Source organism: Vigna unguiculata, chromosome 11 (assembly GCF_037176805.1).
Source record: "Vigna unguiculata cultivar grain cowpea cultivar isolate G323 ecotype 2 chromosome 11, ASM3717680v1, whole genome shotgun sequence".
NCBI classification, from domain to species: Eukaryota; Viridiplantae; Streptophyta; class Magnoliopsida; order Fabales; family Fabaceae; genus Vigna; species Vigna unguiculata.
In genome coordinates, this window is record NC_140802.1 from 44,607,159 (window position 1) to 44,629,967 (window position 22,809).

The 22,809-nt window shown below is 33.9% G+C and overlaps 12 protein-coding genes and 1 pseudogene across 12 annotated transcripts; 6 read left to right on the forward strand and 7 right to left on the reverse strand.

Moving 5' to 3' along the window:
* Nucleotides 1-81: 81 nt before the first annotated feature.
* LOC114170423 (auxin-induced protein 10A5 pseudogene) lies at nucleotides 82-674 on the reverse strand (annotated as a pseudogene).
* Nucleotides 675-1,342: 668 nt separating this feature from the next.
* On the forward strand, nucleotides 1,343-1,937 carry LOC114169655 (auxin-induced protein 6B-like). The gene has a single exon (XM_028054906.2). It carries the CDS (start codon nucleotides 1,481-1,483, stop codon nucleotides 1,760-1,762), a length of 282 nt encoding a protein of 93 aa, XP_027910707.1. The 5' UTR covers nucleotides 1,343-1,480; the 3' UTR covers nucleotides 1,763-1,937.
* Nucleotides 1,938-2,890: 953 nt separating this feature from the next.
* Nucleotides 2,891-3,566, reverse strand: LOC114169666 (auxin-induced protein X10A-like). The gene has a single exon (XM_085668896.1). The coding sequence runs from the start codon at nucleotides 3,318-3,320 to the stop codon at nucleotides 3,039-3,041; it is 282 nt and encodes a 93-aa protein (XP_085525022.1). The 5' UTR covers nucleotides 3,321-3,566; the 3' UTR covers nucleotides 2,891-3,038.
* Nucleotides 3,567-3,820: 254 nt separating this feature from the next.
* On the forward strand, nucleotides 3,821-4,641 carry LOC114169657 (indole-3-acetic acid-induced protein ARG7-like). Its single transcript, XM_028054908.2, has one exon. The coding sequence runs from the start codon at nucleotides 4,270-4,272 to the stop codon at nucleotides 4,546-4,548; it is 279 nt and encodes a 92-aa protein (XP_027910709.1). The 5' UTR covers nucleotides 3,821-4,269; the 3' UTR covers nucleotides 4,549-4,641.
* A 753-nt stretch (nucleotides 4,642-5,394) lies between these two features.
* On the reverse strand, nucleotides 5,395-6,656 carry LOC146881931 (auxin-induced protein 10A5-like). The gene has a single exon (XM_085668894.1). It carries the CDS (start codon nucleotides 5,829-5,831, stop codon nucleotides 5,550-5,552), a length of 282 nt encoding a protein of 93 aa, XP_085525020.1. The 5' UTR covers nucleotides 5,832-6,656; the 3' UTR covers nucleotides 5,395-5,549.
* A 25-nt stretch (nucleotides 6,657-6,681) lies between these two features.
* On the forward strand, nucleotides 6,682-7,231 carry LOC114169658 (auxin-induced protein 6B-like). The gene has a single exon (XM_028054909.2). It carries the CDS (start codon nucleotides 6,813-6,815, stop codon nucleotides 7,089-7,091), a length of 279 nt encoding a protein of 92 aa, XP_027910710.1. The 5' UTR covers nucleotides 6,682-6,812; the 3' UTR covers nucleotides 7,092-7,231.
* A 696-nt stretch (nucleotides 7,232-7,927) lies between these two features.
* Nucleotides 7,928-8,417, reverse strand: LOC146881932 (auxin-induced protein 15A-like). The gene has a single exon (XM_085668897.1). It carries the CDS (start codon nucleotides 8,344-8,346, stop codon nucleotides 8,089-8,091), a length of 258 nt encoding a protein of 85 aa, XP_085525023.1. The 5' UTR covers nucleotides 8,347-8,417; the 3' UTR covers nucleotides 7,928-8,088.
* A 2,671-nt stretch (nucleotides 8,418-11,088) lies between these two features.
* Nucleotides 11,089-11,833, reverse strand: LOC114169659 (auxin-induced protein X10A-like). The gene has a single exon (XM_028054910.2). It carries the CDS (start codon nucleotides 11,507-11,509, stop codon nucleotides 11,231-11,233), a length of 279 nt encoding a protein of 92 aa, XP_027910711.1. The 5' UTR covers nucleotides 11,510-11,833; the 3' UTR covers nucleotides 11,089-11,230.
* A 428-nt stretch (nucleotides 11,834-12,261) lies between these two features.
* On the forward strand, nucleotides 12,262-12,680 carry LOC114169665 (auxin-induced protein 15A-like). The gene has a single exon (XM_028054916.2). The coding sequence runs from the start codon at nucleotides 12,306-12,308 to the stop codon at nucleotides 12,558-12,560; it is 255 nt and encodes an 84-aa protein (XP_027910717.1). The 5' UTR covers nucleotides 12,262-12,305; the 3' UTR covers nucleotides 12,561-12,680.
* A 789-nt stretch (nucleotides 12,681-13,469) lies between these two features.
* On the reverse strand, nucleotides 13,470-14,013 carry LOC114169656 (auxin-induced protein 15A-like). The gene has a single exon (XM_028054907.2). The coding sequence runs from the start codon at nucleotides 13,884-13,886 to the stop codon at nucleotides 13,608-13,610; it is 279 nt and encodes a 92-aa protein (XP_027910708.2). The 5' UTR covers nucleotides 13,887-14,013; the 3' UTR covers nucleotides 13,470-13,607.
* A 495-nt stretch (nucleotides 14,014-14,508) lies between these two features.
* On the forward strand, nucleotides 14,509-15,068 carry LOC146881933 (auxin-induced protein 15A-like). The gene has a single exon (XM_085669144.1). The coding sequence runs from the start codon at nucleotides 14,669-14,671 to the stop codon at nucleotides 14,939-14,941; it is 273 nt and encodes a 90-aa protein (XP_085525270.1). The 5' UTR covers nucleotides 14,509-14,668; the 3' UTR covers nucleotides 14,942-15,068.
* Nucleotides 15,069-15,396: 328 nt separating this feature from the next.
* LOC146881934 (auxin-induced protein 15A-like) lies at nucleotides 15,397-16,124 on the forward strand. Its single transcript, XM_085669137.1, has one exon. It carries the CDS (start codon nucleotides 15,754-15,756, stop codon nucleotides 16,036-16,038), a length of 285 nt encoding a protein of 94 aa, XP_085525263.1. The 5' UTR covers nucleotides 15,397-15,753; the 3' UTR covers nucleotides 16,039-16,124.
* Nucleotides 16,125-20,571: 4,447 nt separating this feature from the next.
* On the reverse strand, nucleotides 20,572-21,010 carry LOC146881935 (auxin-induced protein 6B-like). The gene has a single exon (XM_085669500.1). It carries the CDS (start codon nucleotides 21,008-21,010, stop codon nucleotides 20,732-20,734), a length of 279 nt encoding a protein of 92 aa, XP_085525626.1. The 3' UTR covers nucleotides 20,572-20,731.
* Between the last annotated feature and the right edge of the window lie 1,799 nt (nucleotides 21,011-22,809).

Genomic DNA, 22,809 nt, shown 5'->3' on the forward strand with positions numbered 1-22,809 from the left:
GGTTGAAGTCACTACTTTATCTTGATAGTGATATATATATATATATATATATATATATGGACTGAACTTTGACAATGATACTGTTGTACATATTAGAGTTCATTGAGATTTGGCAAAAGCCAAAAGTGTCCAAACAATGTTTTGTGCTGCACTTTAATTCAAGCAACAGGTTTCAACTATACAAGATAACAAAACAGAAATCTTTGCATAAAAGAAAGTGCCTTCTGTACAAATATGCCTCATCTAATCACTAATCTATCTCTGTCTCCCATGGCTTGATTTACAAATCATTCAAGACGTTTAGGAACTCATCTTCCTGACATGGACTTGTGAGGCCCCCTGTTGGATGATCATACCCAAATTCTTCTTCTGTCCGACTCAGTAATTCTTGAAATGAAGGTTGGTTCAAGTATGATACAGGAATCACAAACCGCTTCATTTTGTCTCCAACATAGACTGCAAGACAGCCTCTAGGTACCTCAACACCCTTCGATGCTGCTTGGGTTGTCGAAAATGATGTCCATCTAATAATACCTGCCATGCGAAAACCCATTGTTTATTGCTCCACTCCACAAACTGATGTCAAAGAACTTGTATATATAAGAAAGGAATATCTGAAATCTGGTGTTTGAGGACTGAATGCCTTGTGTTGTTTGAATACTTGTTTGAATACTTGAAAGATATTGTATATATAGTTGCCAATGGCCTATGCAATAATCCAACAGCACAATAAATGATTTTTGGAGGGTCTATATATGATGGAATCGACCGAGAGACAAGGGATCACATGGTATTGTCTTAGAGATCACCTTCAAGGATTAGGAAGTTAATTGGAGTAAATACCCCACCATTGGCCAACAGAATTACAGGTGAAACCTAATGCTAGTTCATTCATTGTGCTATAGCTATTTCAATGATCGACAAGCTATAGACATCTCACATGTTTCTTTAAATAAATGACAACGCTATTGATATATGACAGAGTCTAAGTAAGCAACTTGTACTAAACCATGAGAGGTCTCAATTGGAATTGGAGGCAAGAACAGAACTGATATTGAGCACATGATCATGAGTTACTAGGAACCACAATTTTTTGTGTATGTCAAACTTAAAACAGCACCATGTGAACTTTCATACATGAAGTTTGTGGTCCCCTCTACCTCAAGTAAGTGTCAACATCATCCTCTAATGGGGTAATTGATGGCTCTCTTTGGCTTGTATTCATGGGAGAGTCCTCTAAAGACATTGCCATATGACCTTGTCTCTCAGTTGGTCCCATCATTACTATCTCATAACCTTCCTTCACCAATAATTCAAGTATCCTACTTGCTCATTCTTTTATCTATATATTCATGGTTGAAACGCTAGAACCAACACCATCATCCTTTACTTTCTGAAGCATTCTAAATTCACAAGCTCAAACTTTCAAGTGTCTTTTAGACCATTTTCTACTTAAGTCTTTGAAAATACAAAAGTAACAATGGGTTTTCGTCTACCTGGTATTAGAAGGGCATCATCTGCTGCAAATCAAGCATCTTCAAAAGCTGTGGAGGTGCCAAAGGGCTATCTTGCAGTCTATGTTGGAGAAAAAATGAAGCGGTTTGTGATCCCGATATCATGCTTGACCCAACCTTCGTTCCAAGACTTGTTGAGTCAAGCCGAGGAAGAGTTTGGATATGATCATCCCATGGGTGGTCTTACAATTCCCTGCAGTGAAGATGTCTTCCAAGAAATAACTTCACTATTGTTGAATAAGCTATAAATTTGTACTGTAGAAGATAGACATAGATTTGTAGATACATTTTGTATAATAGGCCTCTCTCGATTTGATTGGATCCCCTTTTTGAGAAATAGGAGAAATGAAAGATCATTACTGACAAGTTTGTTCGATTTTTGTTTAATGAAAATGAATTCAACAACTTAGTCTCTTCTCTGTATTTTTTGTTCTTTAGTTACTTTGACAACTTTAACTTAATCTTGGATGAACAGGGTTACTATAAGAAATTAGTAACTTGGTTGTCCTGATAAATTTGAAGGTATGAATATTGAATAAAAGGTTTCACTATTAAAAGGACCATGGAGAAAGATTTCATACTTGGAACGAAGTTAATCACTATTAAAAGGTGAAAACTGATAAGCACAATCTAAAATTAAATAATTGCACTATTGTGTATATTATGATTCATTGAGATTTCGAAAAAGCAAAAAGTGTTTTTGGAAATGTCTAGTCTTAACATTCCAACTTCAGTTGGACTATACAAGGTGAAAATATGGAAATTTTCACAGTAAATAAAGCTTCCTTATGTACAAATTTGGCTCAACTAATATATCTCAGTCTCCATTTTTAAAGAACCAATGTTTTTCTATAATTTGTGTCTGATAGATAAAATGAATCTATGACCTTACAATGTAAGAAGCAGAGGTGTAATGTCTTAAACCAAAACCATGTAAATACGAAGTTTCTTTAAAGCAGAAGAATAAGGCTTGGTCTGTAACAATTATGAGTGACTAATATTTATATCATAAATTTAAATTCAATAAAAGGAAATAAATTGGAAAGGTAGAAATAGTTGACCATGGATAATAGCACAATGTTTATAATTCTAGTATTCATTGAAACTGTGGATTTGATTTTCTGTCCACCAAATTTTGAAAAACCTTCTTCCATTGCTATTGCGAATTTTGGAGCCTTAAGTTTATTGAAAATTCTAGCCACAATCTGTTTGAGGACAAATGTATTGTGGCTTCCTTGTTTGGCTCAAGGTTGAGTATTGAAATTGCAACAGGGAAGTGGTAACAACCAATATGAAGTTTTGTTGATAGCCTGTGGTATATCAGAAGAAATTTCATAATCATATTAAAATCATTGGTATGTGGTGAAAGAAAGAGGTGTTCAAACAGTATCTAGTTCTGTATTCTCATTATGGAAACTGTTTCTATATCCAATGGATTTACACAAGAAAAGAAAAAGGAAAAAATCAAGTGCCTACTATACAAAATTTGCCTCATCTAATCTACTCCCTCTCCAATGGCATGATTTACTGCTCATTCAATTGAGAGATAACGCTCATGAACTCGTCCTCTTTGCATGGAATTGTGAGACCTCCAGTTGGATGATCATATCCAAATTCTTCTTCTGATTGAATTAGCAATTGTTGAAATGAAGATTGATTCAAATATGATACTGGAATCACGAACCGCCTCATCTTATCTCCAACATACACTGCAAGATAGCCTTTTGGGACTTCAAGTCCCTTGCGAGTTGCTTTTGCAGCAGAAAATGAAGCTTGTCTAACAATAGCTGGGATGCGGAAACCCATTGTTTTTGTTGATCCACAAACAAATAATATGCTGAAGTAATGTCAAAAGACTTGTATGAGAAATAAGTATTTCAATTCTGATGCTTGAGGATGCAAGAAATAGTGTATATATAGTATCTAATGGGAACTCTGCAATTGAAATCTAATTTCACAATGAATGATTGACAAGGACGTGATGGGGTCAAGGGAAGGACAATGGATCACATGGTATTGTCTTAGAGACCTCTTTAATGAATAGGTGGGAGGGCATAACCCTACATCCCTACCTTCTGATATAGTGGCCAACAGAATTTCCCACTTGAAACTAAATGCGCCTTCAAAGATGAAACCTAATATTGAAAACTTTCTGGGATCTATCTGCATCAATGATTCATAGACATGTAGTAGACATACTTTAGACAACTCACATGTTTCTTTAAATAAGCTTATAATGCTATTGATATATATATCTACCATGTACCAACTAATATCAGGGTGACTTATACAACCTTTAAATGCTGAGGCTTGAGCTGAATCAGTGGAGATAAGAAGAGAACCAACATAGAACGTATGATCATGAGACAACCACATATTTTATGCAACACAGAATGAGTTTTGCATAAATGAAGTTTCTGGCCCACCATCTTCAGTAAGTGTGACATAACATGACTCAATTAGACTTTTCTTTCATAGATACATGTTATGTTGATTCTTAATATAAATCCTCGAAGACAACACCATTTTCCTTGTCTGTTATTTGGCCCCATTACTCTTATCTCATATCGTTTCTTAAGCAATAATTCATGTAAACAGGTGGATTCTTACATATCATTTTATCTATATATATAGTCATGGCTGCAAGCATTTAGGACTCAAATTATTCACCTCCTAAAGCATTCAAAATTCAAAAGCTTGTTTTGAAGACTTTTCACAAACCATTCTCTTCTCAAGTTTCAAACACAATACAAATATGGGTTTTCGTTTACCTGGTATCAGAAAGGTATTATCTGCTGCCAATCAAGCATCTTCAAAGGCAGTGGATGCACCAAAGGGCTACCTTGCAGTCTATGTTGGAGAGAAAATGAAGCGGTTCGTGATCCCAGTGTCATACTTGAACCAACCTTCGTTCCAAGACTTGTTGAGCCAAGTTGAGGAAGAGTATGGATTTGAGCATTCCATGGGTGGCCTCACAATTCCTTGCAGCGAAGATGTCTTTCAACATATAACTTCATGCTTGAATGCACAATGAATTTCACAACTTAGGAGGCTAACATAGATTAGAATTGACCTTTTTGTAAATCATCATATTGAAAAAATCACAATATTTAATTTTTTATGCTCATGGAGAACGAGTTTATTGCTGAAGCTTATCCGTTACGTTTTATGTTTATTTATTACAATGTTCCATTTCTACGACCACACTTGATTGCTGCAAAGAAAAAGAAACTAGTCTTTATTTTAACAAGTTAAAAAGCAAGAACAGAATACATAATTCTTAATAAGGGCAAGGGAAAATTATATATACACACATAATTCTGCTTATACTAACAGAACACATGATTACGATCCATAGAGAAAAATATTTTTTCCAGGATCAAAGATGGAGATAATTTATCTGGAGAGAAGTTAAAATATATTATACTAACAAGTACAATACGAAATTACAATTTTGTGCTGCCACCGCAAGCAGGTGTAAATGCCAATGGCCTTAATACCACTGATGTATGTTATGAAATGCCTTAGATACCCTAAACCTGTAGTAGTCAAAGAACCAATGATTTTCTATAACTTATGTCTGTTAGATAAAATGAATCTATGACCTTGCAGTGTAAGAAGCAGAGGTGTGATGTCTTGAATTCAAACCAAGTAAATAAAAAGTTCCTTTAAAGCAAAAGAAAAAGTCTAGGTCTGTGACAACTATGAATGAATAATATTTATATAATTTTTCATCCAAAGTACACAGGTGGAGTTGGAAAGTCAAAGATCCAAATTCTGAATTTAAATTTAATAAAAGGAAATAAGTTGGAAAGGTAGAAATAGTTGACCCTGTTGTATATCATAAGAAATTTCATAATCAAATTAAAATTCATTGGTATGTGTGTGGAGAAACAAAAAGGTCTAGTTCTGTATTCTCATCATGGAACCTGTTTCTGTATCCAATGGATTTACAGAAGAAAAAAAATGGAAAAAATGAAGTGCCTACTATACAAATTTGCCTCATCTAATCTACTCACTCTCCAATACAATGATTTACTTCTCATTCAATTGAGAGATAATGTTTATGAACTCGTCCTCCTTGCATGGAATTGTGAGACCTCCAGTTGGATGATCAAATCCAAATTCTTCTTCTGATTGCCTCAGCAATTGTTGAAATGAAGATCGATTTAAATATGATACTGGAATCACAAACCGCCTCATCTTATCTCCAACATAGACTGCAAGATAGCCTTTTGGAACTTCAAGTCCCTTACAAGTCGTTTTTGCAGCAGAAAATGAAGCTTGTCTAATAATACCTGGGATGCGGAAACCCATTGTTTTTTGTTGATCCACAAACAAATAATATGCTGAAGTAAGGTCAAAAGACTTGTATGAGAAATAAGTATTTCAATTCTGATGCTTGAGGATGCAAGAAATAATGTATATATAGTCCCTAATGGGAACTCTGCAATTGCAATCTAATTCAACAATGAATGATTGACAAGGACGTGATGGGGTCAAGTGAAGGACAAGGGATCACATGGTATTGTCTTAGAAACCTCTTTCATGGATAAGTGGGAGGGTATAACTCCACATCCCTACCTTCTGATGTAGTGGCCAACAGAATTTCCCACTTGAAACTAAATGCATCTGCAAAGATGAAACCTAATGTTGAAAACTTACTGTGATCTATCTACATCAATGATTCATAGACATGTAGTAGACATACTTTAGACATCTCACATGTTTCTTTACATAGTATTATAATGTATTTGATATATACACACACCATGTACCAACTAATAGTAGGGTGACATAAGAAACCTGTAAATGTTGAGGCCTGAGCTATCTCTGAATCAGTGGAGATAAGAAGATATCCAACATAGAACGTATGATCATGAGAGACAGTACTGTGAACCACATATTTTATGTATGCCAAATTCTAAGCAACACAACATGAATTTTGCATAAATGAAGTTTGAATTGAACCCCCCACCAGCCTCAATAAGTGTGACATATAACATGATTCAATTAGAGTTTCTTTCGTGGATACATGTTACGTGTAAATCCTCAAAGACAACACCATATTCCTTGTCTCTTTTTTGGCCCCATTACTTCTATCTCACATCCTTCCTTCAACAATAATTCATGTGTCATGTGGTTTCTTACATATCCTTTTATCTATATATATTCATGGCTACAAGCATTTAGGACTCAAACAATTCACTTCCTAAAGCATTCAAAAATTCAAAAGCTTGTTTTGAAGACTTTTCCCAAACCATTCTCTTCTCAAGTTTCTAACACATCAATACAGATATGGGTTTTGGTTTACCTGGTATCAGAAAGGTATTATTTGCAGCCAATCAAGCATCTTCAAAAGCAGTGGATGCACCAAAGGGCTACCTTGCAGTCTATGTTGGAGAGAAGATGAAGCGGCTCATGATCCCTGTTTCTTACTTGAACGAACCTTCATTCCAGGACTTGTTGAGTCAAGTTGAGGAAGAGTATGGATATGAGCATCCCATGGGTGGCCTCACCATTCCTTGCAGTGAAGATGTCTTCCAACATATTACTGGTTGCTTAAATGGACGATAAATCTCACACCTTCAGATGCTAACATAGACTAGAATTGACATTTTTGTAAATTGGGCATCTTCTCAGCTTGTAAAGAGCCTTTTTCTCAAGATAGGGAAATATATAAATTTTTTATGCTTATCGAATTTATTGTTGAAGCATCTCCTCTGCATTTTATGTTTATTTGTTACTTTGTTCCATTCCCTGTACAATCACACTTGATTTGTGCAAAAAAAAGAAACTAGACTTTATTTTAGCAAGTTTAAAAGCAAGAACAGAACACATAACTCCTAACAAGGGCAAGGGAAAATTAATTATATATACACACATATATATAATTTTCAATATGAAGTAATTGGTTTTTCTTTATCATAGATATATGTTCCTTTCAAGTGGAGAAATTTGTTGACCTTTACTCTAGAGTCTAGAGGGTGGAATTGTATTATCTTAATTTCATAGATATATGTTTGCAATTCCTATATCATACTTGAATCAACCTTCTTTGCAAGACTTGTTGAGTCAATCCAAGGAAGAGTTTGGATATATTAACAAATTTTGGGTCCTTGCATGAATGGATTAGACTTTTCATAACAATGGTATCAAAGTCTCGTAACAAATCAACATCTCGAGTTTGAACCTCGTTGACACTCCTACCCTTAGAAGAAGAGTCCCGAGTTCATGTCAGGTCTCGGCCTCCGAAGGAAGGATGTTTGTTAACGAATTTTGGGTCGTTGTACGAACAAGTTAACCTTTTCGTATCGGGATATGATCATTCCATGAGTGGTGGTGTTACAAATAAAAACAAACAAAGGTTGTTTATGTGCTAAAATGGTAAGGTTGTATGCATAGAAAGAAAATTCCTCAAACCCAATGAGCGCATATATTTAAATTTTCTCAACAAAAGATCTTACACTAAACTAATCAACGAAACTTGTAACATTCATTCCTACATATTTCTTGCAAAATTGGTTGTTTGAACTAAATACTAATCTATGTCAGTATCTTTGTCCAGAACAATTCAAGACATAGCAGACATGATATTTAAGAAGACATCTTCTCTGCAAGGAATTGTAAGGCCTCCCATGGGATGATGGTATCCAAATTCTTCTACTGCTAAGCTTAGCAAGTCCTGAAACGAAGGTTGGTTCAAGTATCCAATTGGAATCATGAACCGCTTCATTTTTTCTCCAACATACACTGCAAGATACCCTTTTGGAACCACACCATTTGAAGCAACTAGTCTTGCTCTTCTAACACCAAGTAAATTGAAACCCATGTTTCTCTTGATATACAATGATTTTCAGAAACTTGTCTGACTCAAATACTTCAAGCCTGATACCTTAGTTGAGAGTGCAATAATGATTATATATAGTGCCTGTGTGGACACTATTCTTCAAAGAACTGAATGGTTAAGATGGACTATGTGAGGGACAAGGTTTCATGGACCATGTGGTGTTGTCTTATAGGTCATCATCATCATCATCAATATTTACCAAAGATTCTAGAGTTCATGACCTACTTTGTACACACAAGCGTAGGCCAAAACAGTTATTTCTTAAAAATGAAAGCGATTTGTGCAGAGAGAAATCGAATGATTTTAACCAATGTAATAATGCTCTGCTTCTTCTGTTCAAGAAATGCTGAGACATCTCACACATTCACTTTCTCGTACAAATCCCTTGGTCACTTCATGGATTAATCAAAATAAAGTATGCATCGTTACAATGGTTTTATGACAGCTAAAAGAAATGACTTTCACTGTTAATAATTATCCGTATATTAGCTGTCTGGTTGGAGCTCCAATGCAATGAACACATGTCTCCGATCAAAATCAATGCAGTTCTTATCATTACAGCTTTTGTTGCTCGTCCTTATGAAGGGTACGGAAAGTACAATACAACATAAAACATATAATTCAATCGAAAATTGAAACATTGACATAAGGTGGTATCTAAAATAGGGATGACAACTGTGCCCCGTGGGAACAAGCTTTATCATCCCACTTTCATACCCCAGTAAAAATTCATCCTATCCTATCCAACGAAATTTTGTTTTATCCTCGTCTCTACCTGATATACAACAATACTTTTCTTAATATTTCAATATTAGTTAATTAGTTTTTATAAAAAAAATAAAATTACAGCTAAAAAACATGATATTATTAAATAATCATTATAAAAAAAATTTATTATATAAAATGTTACACAATTGAATATAAATAAAATATCATGAAAATCAAAATATTTATTAATTTTATAAACACTAAATGATAAATTTGAATAAAATATCGTCAGAAACGAGTTTATTTGTCATTTCTAATTTAGAGTTAACAAATTATGTTTTAATTGATCCAAATTGTTTGAAGAATAAGTTGGATCATACAAAAGAAAATAGTTATTTAAACTAAAGTTGGTCAATTTTTGCCGAGGGAATTCAGCATGCAAACCAAGTGGATTTAACTACATTCAACTTGTAAGTTTATGGGCTAACGTGTTTTAAAAATAGTTATAATTTAAAAAACATTAAAGTCTTAATTAAGTTTCACGTCCCTCGTAAATTTAGACATTTTCAATTAAATTCTTACTAAAATGTTTTGTTTTATTGAGTAATCAAAATTTTTACATTTTTCAATTGAATGCTTGTCATTTATTTTAATTTGTTGAAATGACTTTTATCTTGTCTTGTTATTATCTTTTATTTTATTGAACGTGTTGGATAAATTTTTGCAACACATTAGATGTTAGCCAACATGTTTTTAATGTTTGATAACATATATTGACACATTTTCAACGAAAAATAATGAACGTAACTCAGTGTTTTATTTCAATCCTTATAATACTTTATATTAATAGCATAATCTCACATTTCTTAGCATTTGGAGACAACTAAACATGATAAAAGTTTGTAAGAATCGTTTGATACTTGAATGATTGAGGGGAAAATGCTATGAATCATGGGACCAATATGACATGTTATAGAAGATAGCACAAGTTCCATCTTTCAAACAGAATCCAATTGAAATAAAGTATATGTGTATGATCTCTCACTATTGTTGCCATATAATTCATCACCCAAAATGTATCATCCAGCTGTGCTTCAACATCAATCCACGTGAACAAAACATGGCTAAGGCATGTTTGAGAAAAATATGGAATATGGATTAATGCATAAATAGACCTTAATTAGGTTAGTTGCATGTTGAGGCTTTATGTTGGCTATTGTCTGATAAGGTGGGGTTACACGCTTGTATTCTACTTTATGCTTAATATACCGAAGACAGTACCACATGATATTTCGCATGTACACACTCCTGGCTTTAGCACTCACTTTTTCTACATTTTCTGGAGAATCTTATACTACCCTTTTGCCTTCTCTAACTTTTAACAATTATCACCAAGTGTTTGAGTAATGACAACTAATTGACATGCTTTTTAGGTTTATCTATATAAAGATTTAGCCATAGTTCATAACTTTAAATTACCAGAAATAATTGATCAATGTATACTAGATTTCTGGGCTGAGGCTGAACAACTGAAAGCAAATTAGAGTTTCTATAAAGATTTTCTGATAGCTGGTATGGGAGAGAAAACGTGGCAATAATATCTTCATCTGGCTCAAGGTTTGAAGAATATTCTAACAGTGAAAACAGTGAAGAAACCATCACTGACACATAGTTGGTTTTGGCCGCAAAATCATTTAACATGATCACGTGAAAAATGATGCTGCTGGTTAACTGAAACAAATGAAGAATTGTTTTGTCATAAGGAAATGATGCCTCCCTTGTATGAGTGATTTAGTTATTTGATTCAAAGAGACTTTATATGGATGTCATCTCCGATGTTTCAGTGACTACTGAATAGGGATGGTTCACAAAGATGAGTCTGACGAAATCAAAGCGATTCACGTTTACGAAGGCTTCTATTTAAGCTTATCTTATGAATTTGTTGACAATAGTTTTATTTCAGTTTGATACATATTAATAGTCATTTGATATAAATGAACTCAAATTAATGCGAGAAAAAGGTTAAAATAGGACACTTCTCATTCGGATGAATATATTTTTACTCTCAGCAATTAAGGTAACAAAACTATTGGAAAGAAAGTGTTACAAAAATGGATCAAGTTTACTGTACATCTATGTCAGTTTCATCATCATGGAACTAGCACCTAATCAAGCGAGAAGTGGTATCTAAGAATACATCTTCTCTGCAAGGAATTGTGAGAGCACCCATTGGATGATTATAACCAAATTCTTCCTCAGCTTGACTCAACAAATCTTGAAATGAAGGTTGGTTCAAATATGATACAGGGATGAAGAACTTCTTCATTTTCTCTCCAACATAGACGGGAAGGTAGCCCTTTGGCACATCCATGGCTTTTGAAGATGCTTGGAAAGCTGAAAGAGACATCTTTCTGATACCAGCTAAATGAAAACCCATTGTTATGCTTTGATGCTTCTGAAGAGGAAGTTGTGAAAAGAAGGTTGAAAATAAGATACTAGTTTTTGAAGTTCAAAGGCTTTTGGTTGTGATTGAGTTTTGTTGTCCTAAAATGATTGCAGAGATGAGTGTATATATAGATATGATGAAAGTTTCTGTAGGATATAGTTGGCTACTTGAATGATTGAGGTGGAAGGGCTATGAAATAAGAGTCATGGGACCAACAGGGAGAGAATGGCATATGGTGTGCCCTTGAAATGAAAGACTTTCTGAGGGATCAATGTGACATGTTACTTCAAAGTGAATCCCCTTGAAATAAAGTGAATGAACCTTTCAAAATTTCAAAATTGTATGATCTCTTGCTATCTTTGGCCTTATAATTCATCAGCCCGAATATACCATCCAGTTGTTCTTCAACATCAGGCCACGTGAACAAAACATGCTCGAAGCATGTTTCCAGAACTATGGAATACTAATTAATGCATGAAGAGACCTTAGGTTCTCAATTAGGCATGACTCATTTGATTACATATGCATGTGAAGGCTTTATGTTGGCCATTGTTTGATAAGGTCCTACACACTTGTACCCTACTTTATGCTTGATAGAAGTACTAAAGATGGAACCATGTGATATCTCATATATGCACCCTCTTTTACCTTAAACTGTCATTTTCTCCACAACTTTGGTTTCTAGAGAATCTTGAAATCTATATATAGACCATTCTTTGCTTTCACACACAACACAAGCCGTTGGCATCCACAAGCATCAAAATTTAGGTTCATTCTTTGCAAAAAAATGGGTTTCCTTTTACCATCTATCCGACGGGCTTGGAAATCTGTAGAAGTTCCAAAGGGCTATCTTGCAGTGTACGTTGGAGAGAAAAAGAAGCGGTTTTTGATCCCCTTATCATACTTGAACCAACCTCTATTCCAAGATTTATTGAGTCAAGCTGAAGAAGAGTTTGGATATCATCATCCCATGGGTGGCCTCACAATTCCTTGCAGTGATGATGTCTTCAAACATATAACTCACTGTTTGAGTGGACAATGAATTTCATACTATAGGATACTGACATACATTGGTAGAGACATTTTTGTAAAATAGGCTTCTTCTCTATCATGTAAAAATGATAATGAAATTTTGAGCAATGATGATGATTCCACTTGCTAACTTTTTTTTGTTTGTCATTGCAATGTTCACCTCTTCCTGCAATTAGAATGCTAGACAATACTAAAAGGTTGTATGTTCCAACAAAAAGACTTGATTATTCTCACAAATTCCTCAGCCTAACAAACCAAGATCTGCACAATCACGGAGAGCAGAGTAATAGTGTTTCGCTATGGTCAACGAACAGCATCAATTTATGAGGGATGAATTTAAAATACTTTTGAAGTTTTATTAACATGTGTTAAATTAAAAATTCGTGGTTCCAATCATGCACGAGATTTTTCCCGAGCCATGGCTGTTATAATGGACTTCAAATGAAGTTTTGTTGTTCCTATTAATTTCAGTGGATAACATTCCTATATATTATATAAAATATGGTAGTCACTTTATCACCTGTTCCAGGATTAAGATTCTTAATCTCTCTTTCCATCCAAAAGAAGGTGACTAAAATTTCTTCAACTGGTTCAAGGTTTGAAGAACATTCAATTAGTGAACCATAAACCAGAATATCATATGTTTTGTCTGTAAAACCAACGAACTTCATCATGGAAAGATGGCGATACTGCTTGACACAAAGAAATATCCAGGTGAAACCAAAGCAGTTCAGGTTAACAAAAGTTTATAATTTTCATGAATGCTTCGTTTTATTTGTGTTACATCAGTCATTTCATTTTAAACTTATCTTCCTATCATTTCTATGTAGTTTTTTTTAATGAATTTTGTAATAAAATGCGGAGTTAATAGTTGAATTCAAATCTGATTGATGAAAGATGAAGAGAATGTGAGCAAATGTGAGCAAAAACTTTGTGGAGATAGCTTATCATTCAGATGAAATTTCTTTTACAAAGGGAAGATGCCAAGGTAAGAAACTCTGATACAAAAATGTGTCTAGTATATGTCTACATCTAAGTTAGTTCCACCTTCATGCAGTTAGCCGCTATTGAAGCGAGAAGTGATATCTAAGAACACATCTTCTCCACAAGGAATTGTGAGACCACCCAATGGATGGTCATACCCAAATTCTTCCTCGGCTTGACTCAACAAATCTTGAAATGAAGGTTGGTTCAAGAATGATACAGGAATCATGAATCGCTTCATTTTCTCTCCAACATAGACTGCAAGGTAGCCCTTCGGCACGTCCACAGCTTTCGATGATGCTTTGATTGTATGAAGGGATGCCTTCTTGACACTAGGCAAACGAAAACCCATGTTTTATGTGTTGATACTTGGGAAGAGAAAGTTGAGAAAAGAGAGTTGTAAATGAGATTCTCGTTTTTGAAGCTAATATGCCTTAGGATTGATGTGAATGATTTTTGTTGCACTAAGCACTTGCAGCTATGAATATATATAGATGAAAAGTTTTGTGGGATATCGTTGGATACTTGAATGATTAAGGGTGGAGGGCTATGAGATAAGAGTCATGGGACCGTTATGAGAGAAAGGGCACATGGTGTTGTCTTAGAAGTGTTTCTTAGGGATTAATGGGAGATGTTATAGTTGATAGTACACTATCCCAAGCCAATCCACTTGAAATAGATTAGACTTATGATATCACATCTCATGAATATAATGGTCTATGATCTCTCACTGTCCTTTATCTCATAATTTTATCTATCCAGCTGTAATTCAACATTAGGTAACGTGAAGAAAACATGTTCCAAGCATGTTTGGCAAAACGTGGAATACCAATTAATCCATTATCAGAATTAGGCCTTCACTGAGCCACGTCTCATTGGGAACATGTGGAGGCTTAATGTTTCCCGTTGTTCAACAAGGTGGGATTACACACCTGCACCCTACTTTATGCTTCACACAAGTACTTCAGACAACACCACGCGATATCTCAATACAAGTACTTCTTTTAGCATCTATATATACACTATCCTATACCTTCAAAAACTACACAAGCGTTCAGAATCCTCAAGCATCAAAATTCAGATTCATTCTCTGTAAATTTGAGATTGTTGTTCTTCCTTAAACAAGCTCAAAATATGGGTTTCCGTTTACCTGCCATCCGACGGGCATCATTGACAGCAAGACAAGCAACTTCAAAATCCGAAGACATACCAAAGGGCTACTTTGTCGTGTATGTTGGAGAGAAACAAAATCGTTTTGTGATTCCCATCTCTTACTTGAACCGACCATCATTCCAAGACTTACTGAGTCAAGCTGAGGAAGAGTTTGGATATGATCATCCCATGGGAGGCCTTACAATTCCTTGCAGTGAAGAAGTCTTCAACCATACAATTTCTTGCTTCAATTAATGGACAATAGATCTCACTTTAGGAGACTGACATAGCTTTTTAGAGACATTTTGTACAGTAGGCAACTTCTCGAACTTGTAACTATTATTACCAAATTTTGAGTAATGATGATGAATTCATATATTAAGTTTCTATCTATTTTTTCATTTCAATGTTTACTTCTCCCAGCAATTAGAAAGGCATACAACAACACTAACAAGACTCGACTATTCCCATATATTTCACAACATAAGTAAACCAGTGCTTCCCAACCAAGAGAAGGCAGAGGGGGCAGAGGCATATGGTAATATGGTGTTGCCTTGTAGGACTTATTCTCAAGGATAAATGTAACATGTTATTGTGGATAGTACGGGTCCCACCTTCTATAAACCTCTAAAATATAATGGTGTATGATCTCTTGCTATCCGTAGCCTTATAATTCAAGTCAGAAATTACTTTCCATCTTCAACATTAGGCTGCATTATCAATCTGAAGAGAACATGTCCCAAGCATGTTTACACCATTATGAAATACCAATTAATGCATGAATAAACGTTTAATATCACTTAGGCACGTCTCGGTTGTTTGATAAGGTGGTGGGCTTACACATGTCTACACAGCTTTATCCTTGACAGAGGCTTTCAAGACAGAACCACATGATATCTCATGTGTATACCCTCCATCTTTTAACACTCTTTGCCTTCTAATTCTGTTTCTAGGAAGTCCTTAAAACTATATATACACTATCTTTATCCCATTCTCAAGCATCAATTTTTCGGTCCATTCCTTCTAAATCTTGATTGTTCTTCTTTCTTCTCATCAAAAGCTCAAAAATGGGTTTCCGTTTACTTGGTATTCGACAGGCATCATCTAATTCTAGGCAAGCAGCTTCAAAATCTGTACAAGTCCCAAAGGGATATCTTGCAGTGTACGTTGGAGAGGAACAGAAGCGATTTGTGATTCCAATATCGTATTTGAACCAACCTTCCTTCCAAGATTTGTTGAGTCAAGCTGAGGAAGAGTTTGGATATGATCATCCCATGGGTGCCCTCACAATTCCTTGCAATGAAGATGTTTTCCAACATACAACTTCTTGCTTAAAGGGGAAATACATTTAACACTTTAGGATACTGAAATAGATTGGAAGATAGATTTTGTACAATAGGCGAATTCTCTAACTTGTAACTATTGTAACCCATTTTTGAGTAATGACAACAAAATCAGTTCTGAAGTATTTATGTTAATCGATTACAATGTTCACTACTCTCTGAAATTAGAACCGTAGATAGAAGTAGAAGGTTCTTGCCTGAAAAAATAGAGTTTATTGTTCTTTTTAAAATAGGCATTTTCCCTGGGTAACAGAACAAACAAATTAAACACAACAACAATGTTTCTTAAAGTACCAACATATCAGGTTTGATTGGACTTAACTAAGTTGAAATTGATATTTTTTTACTATGCATATTTTTTTCACTCGAACTTGACAATGATAAATTATTCAAATTGTTATACAGAGGCAGTCATTAATTGAGTTGGAGTTTAGTGAGTCTTCTGTTTACTACCTAATTCTTCTTGTATCAAAGATTTATTTTTATTTTGTTTATATCCTACACTTTTTAAGTCACACAACCATTTGAAAACAGGTTCTGAAACAAAGAAAAACTTGTGTACAAAGCAATTTTTTAAGATGTTTAACAAATAAGACATTATAGGTATATAATTGATTATTTTTTATTCTTATTTTAATCGATTCATTTGTATAAACATAGATTAACACTTTTTATATATTTGCTTCTTCTTCAATTGTTATCATTGAAAACAGCTTGAACAAAGAGGTGTAATTTGATAACACTTCGTCATAAAATACTTATTTGTATCAATCATTTGTTTATTGTTGGTTGTTGCAGATAGAAAAATAGACAACAAAAGAAAAAAATGAAATAAAGCAACAATGGTTTTCAAAACAACAATATGTTTTTATTAAGTTCTTAATTAATTTATTTTATGTATCATACACTTGCTAATTAAAGACATTATATTTTCATCATATAAATTATTAGATAACATTCATTGTCATTACCAAAAATATTACATCTACAAAAGATAAAAAAACTAATATTTGTATCATTTTAAAATATATCATCCACTAAACCGTAAACTCTAAACTTCTAATACTACTGAAAAAGATAAAGGTCAATCAAGCTAATTAGAAGTTACAGTAACACCGAAAATGACATAAATCTAAGGTCAAAACTACAGTGTTAATTATTTTTTATAAAATATTTTTAATATATTAATTAGATACCAAATATTTTTTAGTCACTAAAATATAATTTAATATATAATATTTTAGTAACTGATTTACGACTAAAATAAATATGATTTTATAAAATATGTTTAATATAGTAATCAGTTACAAATTTTTTTATAAAATTTTAAACCAATATTTTAATCTTTATTATAAATTATAGATTCGTATATACAATATAGTTGTTATTTATATAGAAAGTAATTTTTATTATAAATTATAGATTGGTATATGCAATAAATTTTGTTATTTATATAAAAAGTAATTTAATAACTAAATGTATAAAGAACAAGGATTAATCAGTAGATTAATAGTTCTAACATTTTGTAATTAATTGATACATAATAGTATTTGATATAAATGAATAATTTAAAAAAAAAAAATCCTGTCTCTAAAATTTTTCGTTTCCCTCTCAGTAAAAAGAATTGGGCGGGAACACTTTTATTTCCCTATAAAGTTTTGATTTTCTAATTTCCTCCTCACTCAGATCATTCTTGTTTCTCAAACTCTCTCGTTCCTCAAATCCTCTCTCTTCCATTTTTGATTTCTCCAACTCTATCACAGCATACAACATCCTTCTCCTTACTCTCGTCTATAACCACCAATCTACCCGATCGCGTTCTTGTTTCTTTTCCTCTTTGTTCCTCACCCAAATGTGATATGAAAGAATAACAAGAAATATTGCAAGAACCCTAATAGAGCCCAAAGCCCTAAATTGTGAAGGGAGAAAACCGAAATCCATTCAAGGTTTCTCATGCCCAGTTCTTCGTTGTAGCCGCTCGAAGATAGTACAACTCAACGTGAATTCATTCGATTGCAAATGTGAGATTGTCATAGTAAGAGGTTGCTTCTTTGCGCAAGTTTGCAAACCCTAACGATTTCAAAGGGGATTCGATTGGTGGTCTGTGAAGTGAAAAAAACATGCCTGGCAAGTAATCGAAATTTCCCATGCTTTGATTGTTGATTTGAACCATTTGTCATCCTTCTGCGTCTTTATAATTCTACAGGGTTAGAAATATACAAATATACTCTTGTTTTTCTCTGGTCTTTGTATGATCTATGTTATCGTGCGTCTTCTCTTTTTTCGTCTGTTTGTCTGAAGTTTCTGGAAACTTGTTCACACGATTTTCGGTCTATGATTTTTGAAAGCTTCATCAGGTAATTTCTTCGTATTGGAAGTGAGATTTCATATTTAAGTCACCATTGATATCAATTTTTCTTTATCGCGGTGCATTCCTTTTGAATTTAAGCAGAGTAACTTATCAGGAGGAATTGTTTTTCATACATGTTTTGACTTGAGTAACTACGTTTAGTGTTAGCAAACACTTATTAATTGAGTCTTTGACTTCTTATTCACTGGAATCATAGAATTTGATTTATCATAAATTGTAACCAATTTAAAAGCGCAGTATCCCTGACTCAACTTGATACATGAAGAGAAAATGTGTGAGACCAAGGTTCATGTACCAAATATCTCATTCAGATGAACATTTTTATACAGTTGCTCAAGTAAGATAACAAAAACCTTGAGAGAGAACATGTTCAAGATAATAAACTGATACAAAAATGTGTCAAAATTAGTATACATCTAATTCAGTTTCATCTTCATAGTATTAAGACGGTTCAAGTATGATTCCGGGATCACAAACCGTTTCATTTTCTCTCCCACATAGACTGCAAGGCAGCCCTTTGGCACACATGCAAGACTTTTGAAGATCCTTGTATTGCAGCCAGGGTTGCCTTTCTGATACCATGTAACCGAAAACCCATTTTGATGTATTGACACTTTGGAAGAGAAAGTTGAGAAAAGATGGTTGTAATATAATAAGATGCTACTTTTTGTGTTCAAATGCTGTTGGTTGTGACTGATTTTTCGTTGCCTTAAATACTTGTAGCCATCGATGTACATATATAGAGAGAGATGAAAAGTTTGTAAGAATCCTTTGATACTTGAATGATTGAGGGGAAAATGCTGTGAATCATGGGACCAATATGACATGTTATAGAAGATAGCACAAGTTCCATCTTTCAAACAGAATCCAATTGAAATAAAGTACATGTATGATCTCTCACTATTGTTGCCATATAATTCATCACCCAAAATGTATCAACAAATCTTGAAATGAAGGTTGGTTCAAGTATGATACCGTGATCACAAACCATTTCATTTTCTCTCCCACATAGACTGCAAGGCAGCCCTTTGGCACACATGCAAGACTTTTGAAGATCCTTGTATTGCAGCCAGGGTTGCCTTTTTGATACCAGGTAACCGAAAACCCATGTTGATGTATTGACACTTTGGGAGAGAAAGTTGAGAAAGATAGTTGTAATATAATAAGATGCTACTTTTTGTGTTCCAATGCTGTTGGTTGTGACTGATTTTTTGTTGCCCTAAATGCTTGCAGCCATCGATATACATATATAGAGAGATGAAAAGTTTGTAAGAATAGTTTGATACTTGAATGATTGAGGGGAAAATGCTGTGAATCATGGGACCAATATGACATGTTATAGAAGATAGCACAAGTTCCATCTTTCAAACAGAATCCAATTGAAATAAAGTATATGTATGATCTCTCACTATTGTTGCCATATAATTCATCACCCAAAATGTATCATCCAGCTGTGCTTCAACATCAATCCACGTGAACAAAACATGGCTAAAGCATGTTTGAGAAAAATATGGAATATGGATTAATGCATAAATAGACCTTAGGTTAGTTGCATGTTGAGGCTTTATGTCGGCTATTGTCTGATAAGGTGGGGTTACACGCTTGTATTCTACTTTATGCTTAATATACCGAAGACAGTACCACATGATATTTTGCAAGTACACACTCTTGGCTTTGGCACTCTCGTTTTCTACATTTTCTGGAGAATCTTATACTACCCTTTTGCCTTCTCTAACTTGTAACAGTTTTCTGGAGACACTAACATTTATTTTTTCATCCCAAAAAAGATGGTAATATCTTAAAATAGTTCAAGGTTTGAAGAATATTAAAATAGTGGAGAAGTCGTCACTGCCTTATCCTGTTGTAGCCGCAAAACCAACTAACATCGTCATGCTAAGATTGTGTCGCTGCTTGACTAACATATATGAAGATTGACTAACTTATAACTTCAATGAGTTTTTCTCTGTATTGCATCGATGATGTTTTCTAAAACTTATCTTCTTTTCCTCTCTCTTACAATGTAATTATTATTTTTATTGAACTTAATTATAAAATGTAGAGATGATAGCAGAACTTAAATCTGAGACATTATGAATTATTTGGTTAGAGACAACTACCTAATCTCTTATTCGACAACTCTGTAGATCAGAATTAGATCAGAATGCCAGATGAAGAAAATATGCAAGAAAACTCTTCATGTATAAAAATTTGCATAACATTTTCTGTACCGCCCCACGTAATGGGAAAAAAAATGGAGACAGTATTTTCAAAGCAAGAAAGTATGCTACAAAAATTGTGTCTATACATTTACATCAATCTAATCTTCATGGATTAGCAACTCATCAAGCGAGAAGTGATATCCAAGAACAGATCTTCTCTGCAATGAAACGTTAAACCACCCATTGGGTGATCATACCCAAATTCTTCCACCACTTGGCTCAACAAGTCTTGAAATGATGATTGGTTCAAGTATGATACTGGAATTACAAACCGCTTCATTTTCTCTCCAACATACACTGCAAGGTAGTCCTTTGCCACATCCGCACCCTTGGAAGATGCTTGGTTTGTAGTAAATGATGCATTTCTCATACCAGGTAAACGAAAACCCATTGTTGTAAGTATTGAGACTTGGGAATAATGGAAAAAGATTTTGTGAGATGCAAGCTTTGAACTTCAAATGCTTTGGGAAGTGAATGATTTTTGTTGTGCTTAATGCTTGCAGGCTTGAATATATATAAAGATGAAAGAATTCTTTGAAATTGTTGTCTACATAAATAATTGAAGGGGAAAGCTATCAGATATGAATCATGGGACCAATAGAGAGACAGGGGCATATGGTGTTGCCTTGTAGGACTTTCTCAAGGATGAATGTAAGATGTCATAGTGGATAGTACGAGTCCCACCTTCTAAAGTGAGTTCAGTTCAAATAAAAGTGACGTATGATCTAAACCTCTAAAATATAATGGTGTCAGATCTCCTCCTATCCGTAGCCTTATATTCAATAGTCAGAAATTGCATTCCATCTATAACATACTTGAACATTAGACTGTATTGTTACCAATTTTTGATTAATGACAACAAAATCAGTTGAGAAGTATTTTTGTTAATTGATTACAATGTTCACTACTCTCTGAAATTAGAACCGTAGATAGAAGTAGAAGGTTCTTGCCTGAAAAATAGGGTTTATTGTTCTTTTTAATCCACAGCACGACATTCTGTCAGAAAATGTGATTTTACTATATATATATATATATATATATATATTATGTTCTGTTTGTTAAGTTTTTTCAGGTTGATATTAATTATAAACCTTGTTGTGGGAAAGTTAGTTGTATGATTAATGGTTAGGTAAGAATGAATGGTAGCGTTTAGTCCATGCTGATTTACATCTCTCTTGTTAATTAGAGAGAAACCCTTTTGTAGCATATAAGCTACTGCAACCTAGAATATTGTAAGTAGGCTCTTTATCTCCCCTCCATAAGTGTATCTTATCTTCACAACCAAAGTTCTCTTCTCTGTTTTTTGCCCAGTTTTAAGTTCTGTACTCAAAAAATTAAAATTCATGGCCTCAAGCATATTTAAAATGTGTTGTCCCTTTGAATAGCACAGGTAATAGTGGACTTCTCCATATGGTAAATTTTATTTTATCAGAATGAGCTATATCATTCAACTGTGTCACACGTGACTTGTATCTATATTCTCCCCATCTATGAGCTCCACCATTGCTTGATCTCACCATACAACAATGCTGCAATTAAATATGTTTTGCATTGCCCTTTCCGAATTCTTACAATCTCACACTTTTGGAGATGAAAATAAATTGAGATACCATTAAAATAGGCATGTTCCCTGGGTAACATGTCATTATTCTTATCAATATTTTAGTAATGGTAATAAATTCAATTTGTAAGTACTTTTTTTATCATTCACACAGTTCATTTGTCTCAGCAGTTGGACAGTACAACAACATTAGAAGGTTGCTTACAGGATAAAAAAACACTTCATTGTTCTCTTGAATTACACTACATAAACAAAATCATATGTGAGTTTTTTTAGTCTGCTGAAGAATATAGACAATCATTCACGTAACCACTTTAATTTCATGGGCATTATATAGGGAAAATTGCAATAAACACTGCTAGTAAATTTCATTTTTAAGCACCCTTTTGGTTTTGTCCAACATAAACTCTAATGTTTTGAATATTAATGCACCTTTGAAGACCAAGAAAATGGAAATCCATTTGCATATCAAAAGAAGCAACAGACTAAAGTCTAAAGGAGTTGCTATTTCTAGAGTAAAAACTAAAAGAGGATTGAAAATACTTATACTGCATGAAGATGGAAATGTCATGAACACAACTAAAAATGTTGTGTACAAAGAATTTTTTGAAACTCTTTGACAAAGAAGA

Excerpts from the sequence above, each read along its gene's own strand:
- LOC114169656 (XM_028054907.2), bottom strand. The coding sequence starts at position 13,886 with ATGGGTTTTCGTTTGCCTAGTGTCAAGAAGGCATCCCTTCATACAATC.
- LOC114169665 (XM_028054916.2), top strand. The coding sequence starts at position 12,306 with ATGGGTTTCCTTTTACCATCTATCCGACGGGCTTGGAAATCTGTAGAA.
- LOC146881932 (XM_085668897.1), bottom strand. The coding sequence starts at position 8,346 with ATGGGTTTCAATTTACTTGGTGTTAGAAGAGCAAGACTAGTTGCTTCA.
- LOC114169659 (XM_028054910.2), bottom strand. The coding sequence starts at position 11,509 with ATGGGTTTTCATTTAGCTGGTATCAGAAAGATGTCTCTTTCAGCTTTC.
- LOC114169655 (XM_028054906.2), top strand. The coding sequence starts at position 1,481 with ATGGGTTTTCGTCTACCTGGTATTAGAAGGGCATCATCTGCTGCAAAT.
- LOC114169657 (XM_028054908.2), top strand. The coding sequence starts at position 4,270 with ATGGGTTTTCGTTTACCTGGTATCAGAAAGGTATTATCTGCTGCCAAT.
- LOC146881934 (XM_085669137.1), top strand. The coding sequence starts at position 15,754 with ATGGGTTTCCGTTTACTTGGTATTCGACAGGCATCATCTAATTCTAGG.
- LOC146881931 (XM_085668894.1), bottom strand. The coding sequence starts at position 5,831 with ATGGGTTTCCGCATCCCAGGTATTATTAGACAAGCTTCATTTTCTGCT.
- LOC114169658 (XM_028054909.2), top strand. The coding sequence starts at position 6,813 with ATGGGTTTTGGTTTACCTGGTATCAGAAAGGTATTATTTGCAGCCAAT.
- LOC146881935 (XM_085669500.1), bottom strand. The coding sequence starts at position 21,010 with ATGGGTTTTCGTTTACCTGGTATGAGAAATGCATCATTTACTACAAAC.
- LOC114169666 (XM_085668896.1), bottom strand. The coding sequence starts at position 3,320 with ATGGGTTTCCGCATCCCAGCTATTGTTAGACAAGCTTCATTTTCTGCT.
- LOC146881933 (XM_085669144.1), top strand. The coding sequence starts at position 14,669 with ATGGGTTTCCGTTTACCTGCCATCCGACGGGCATCATTGACAGCAAGA.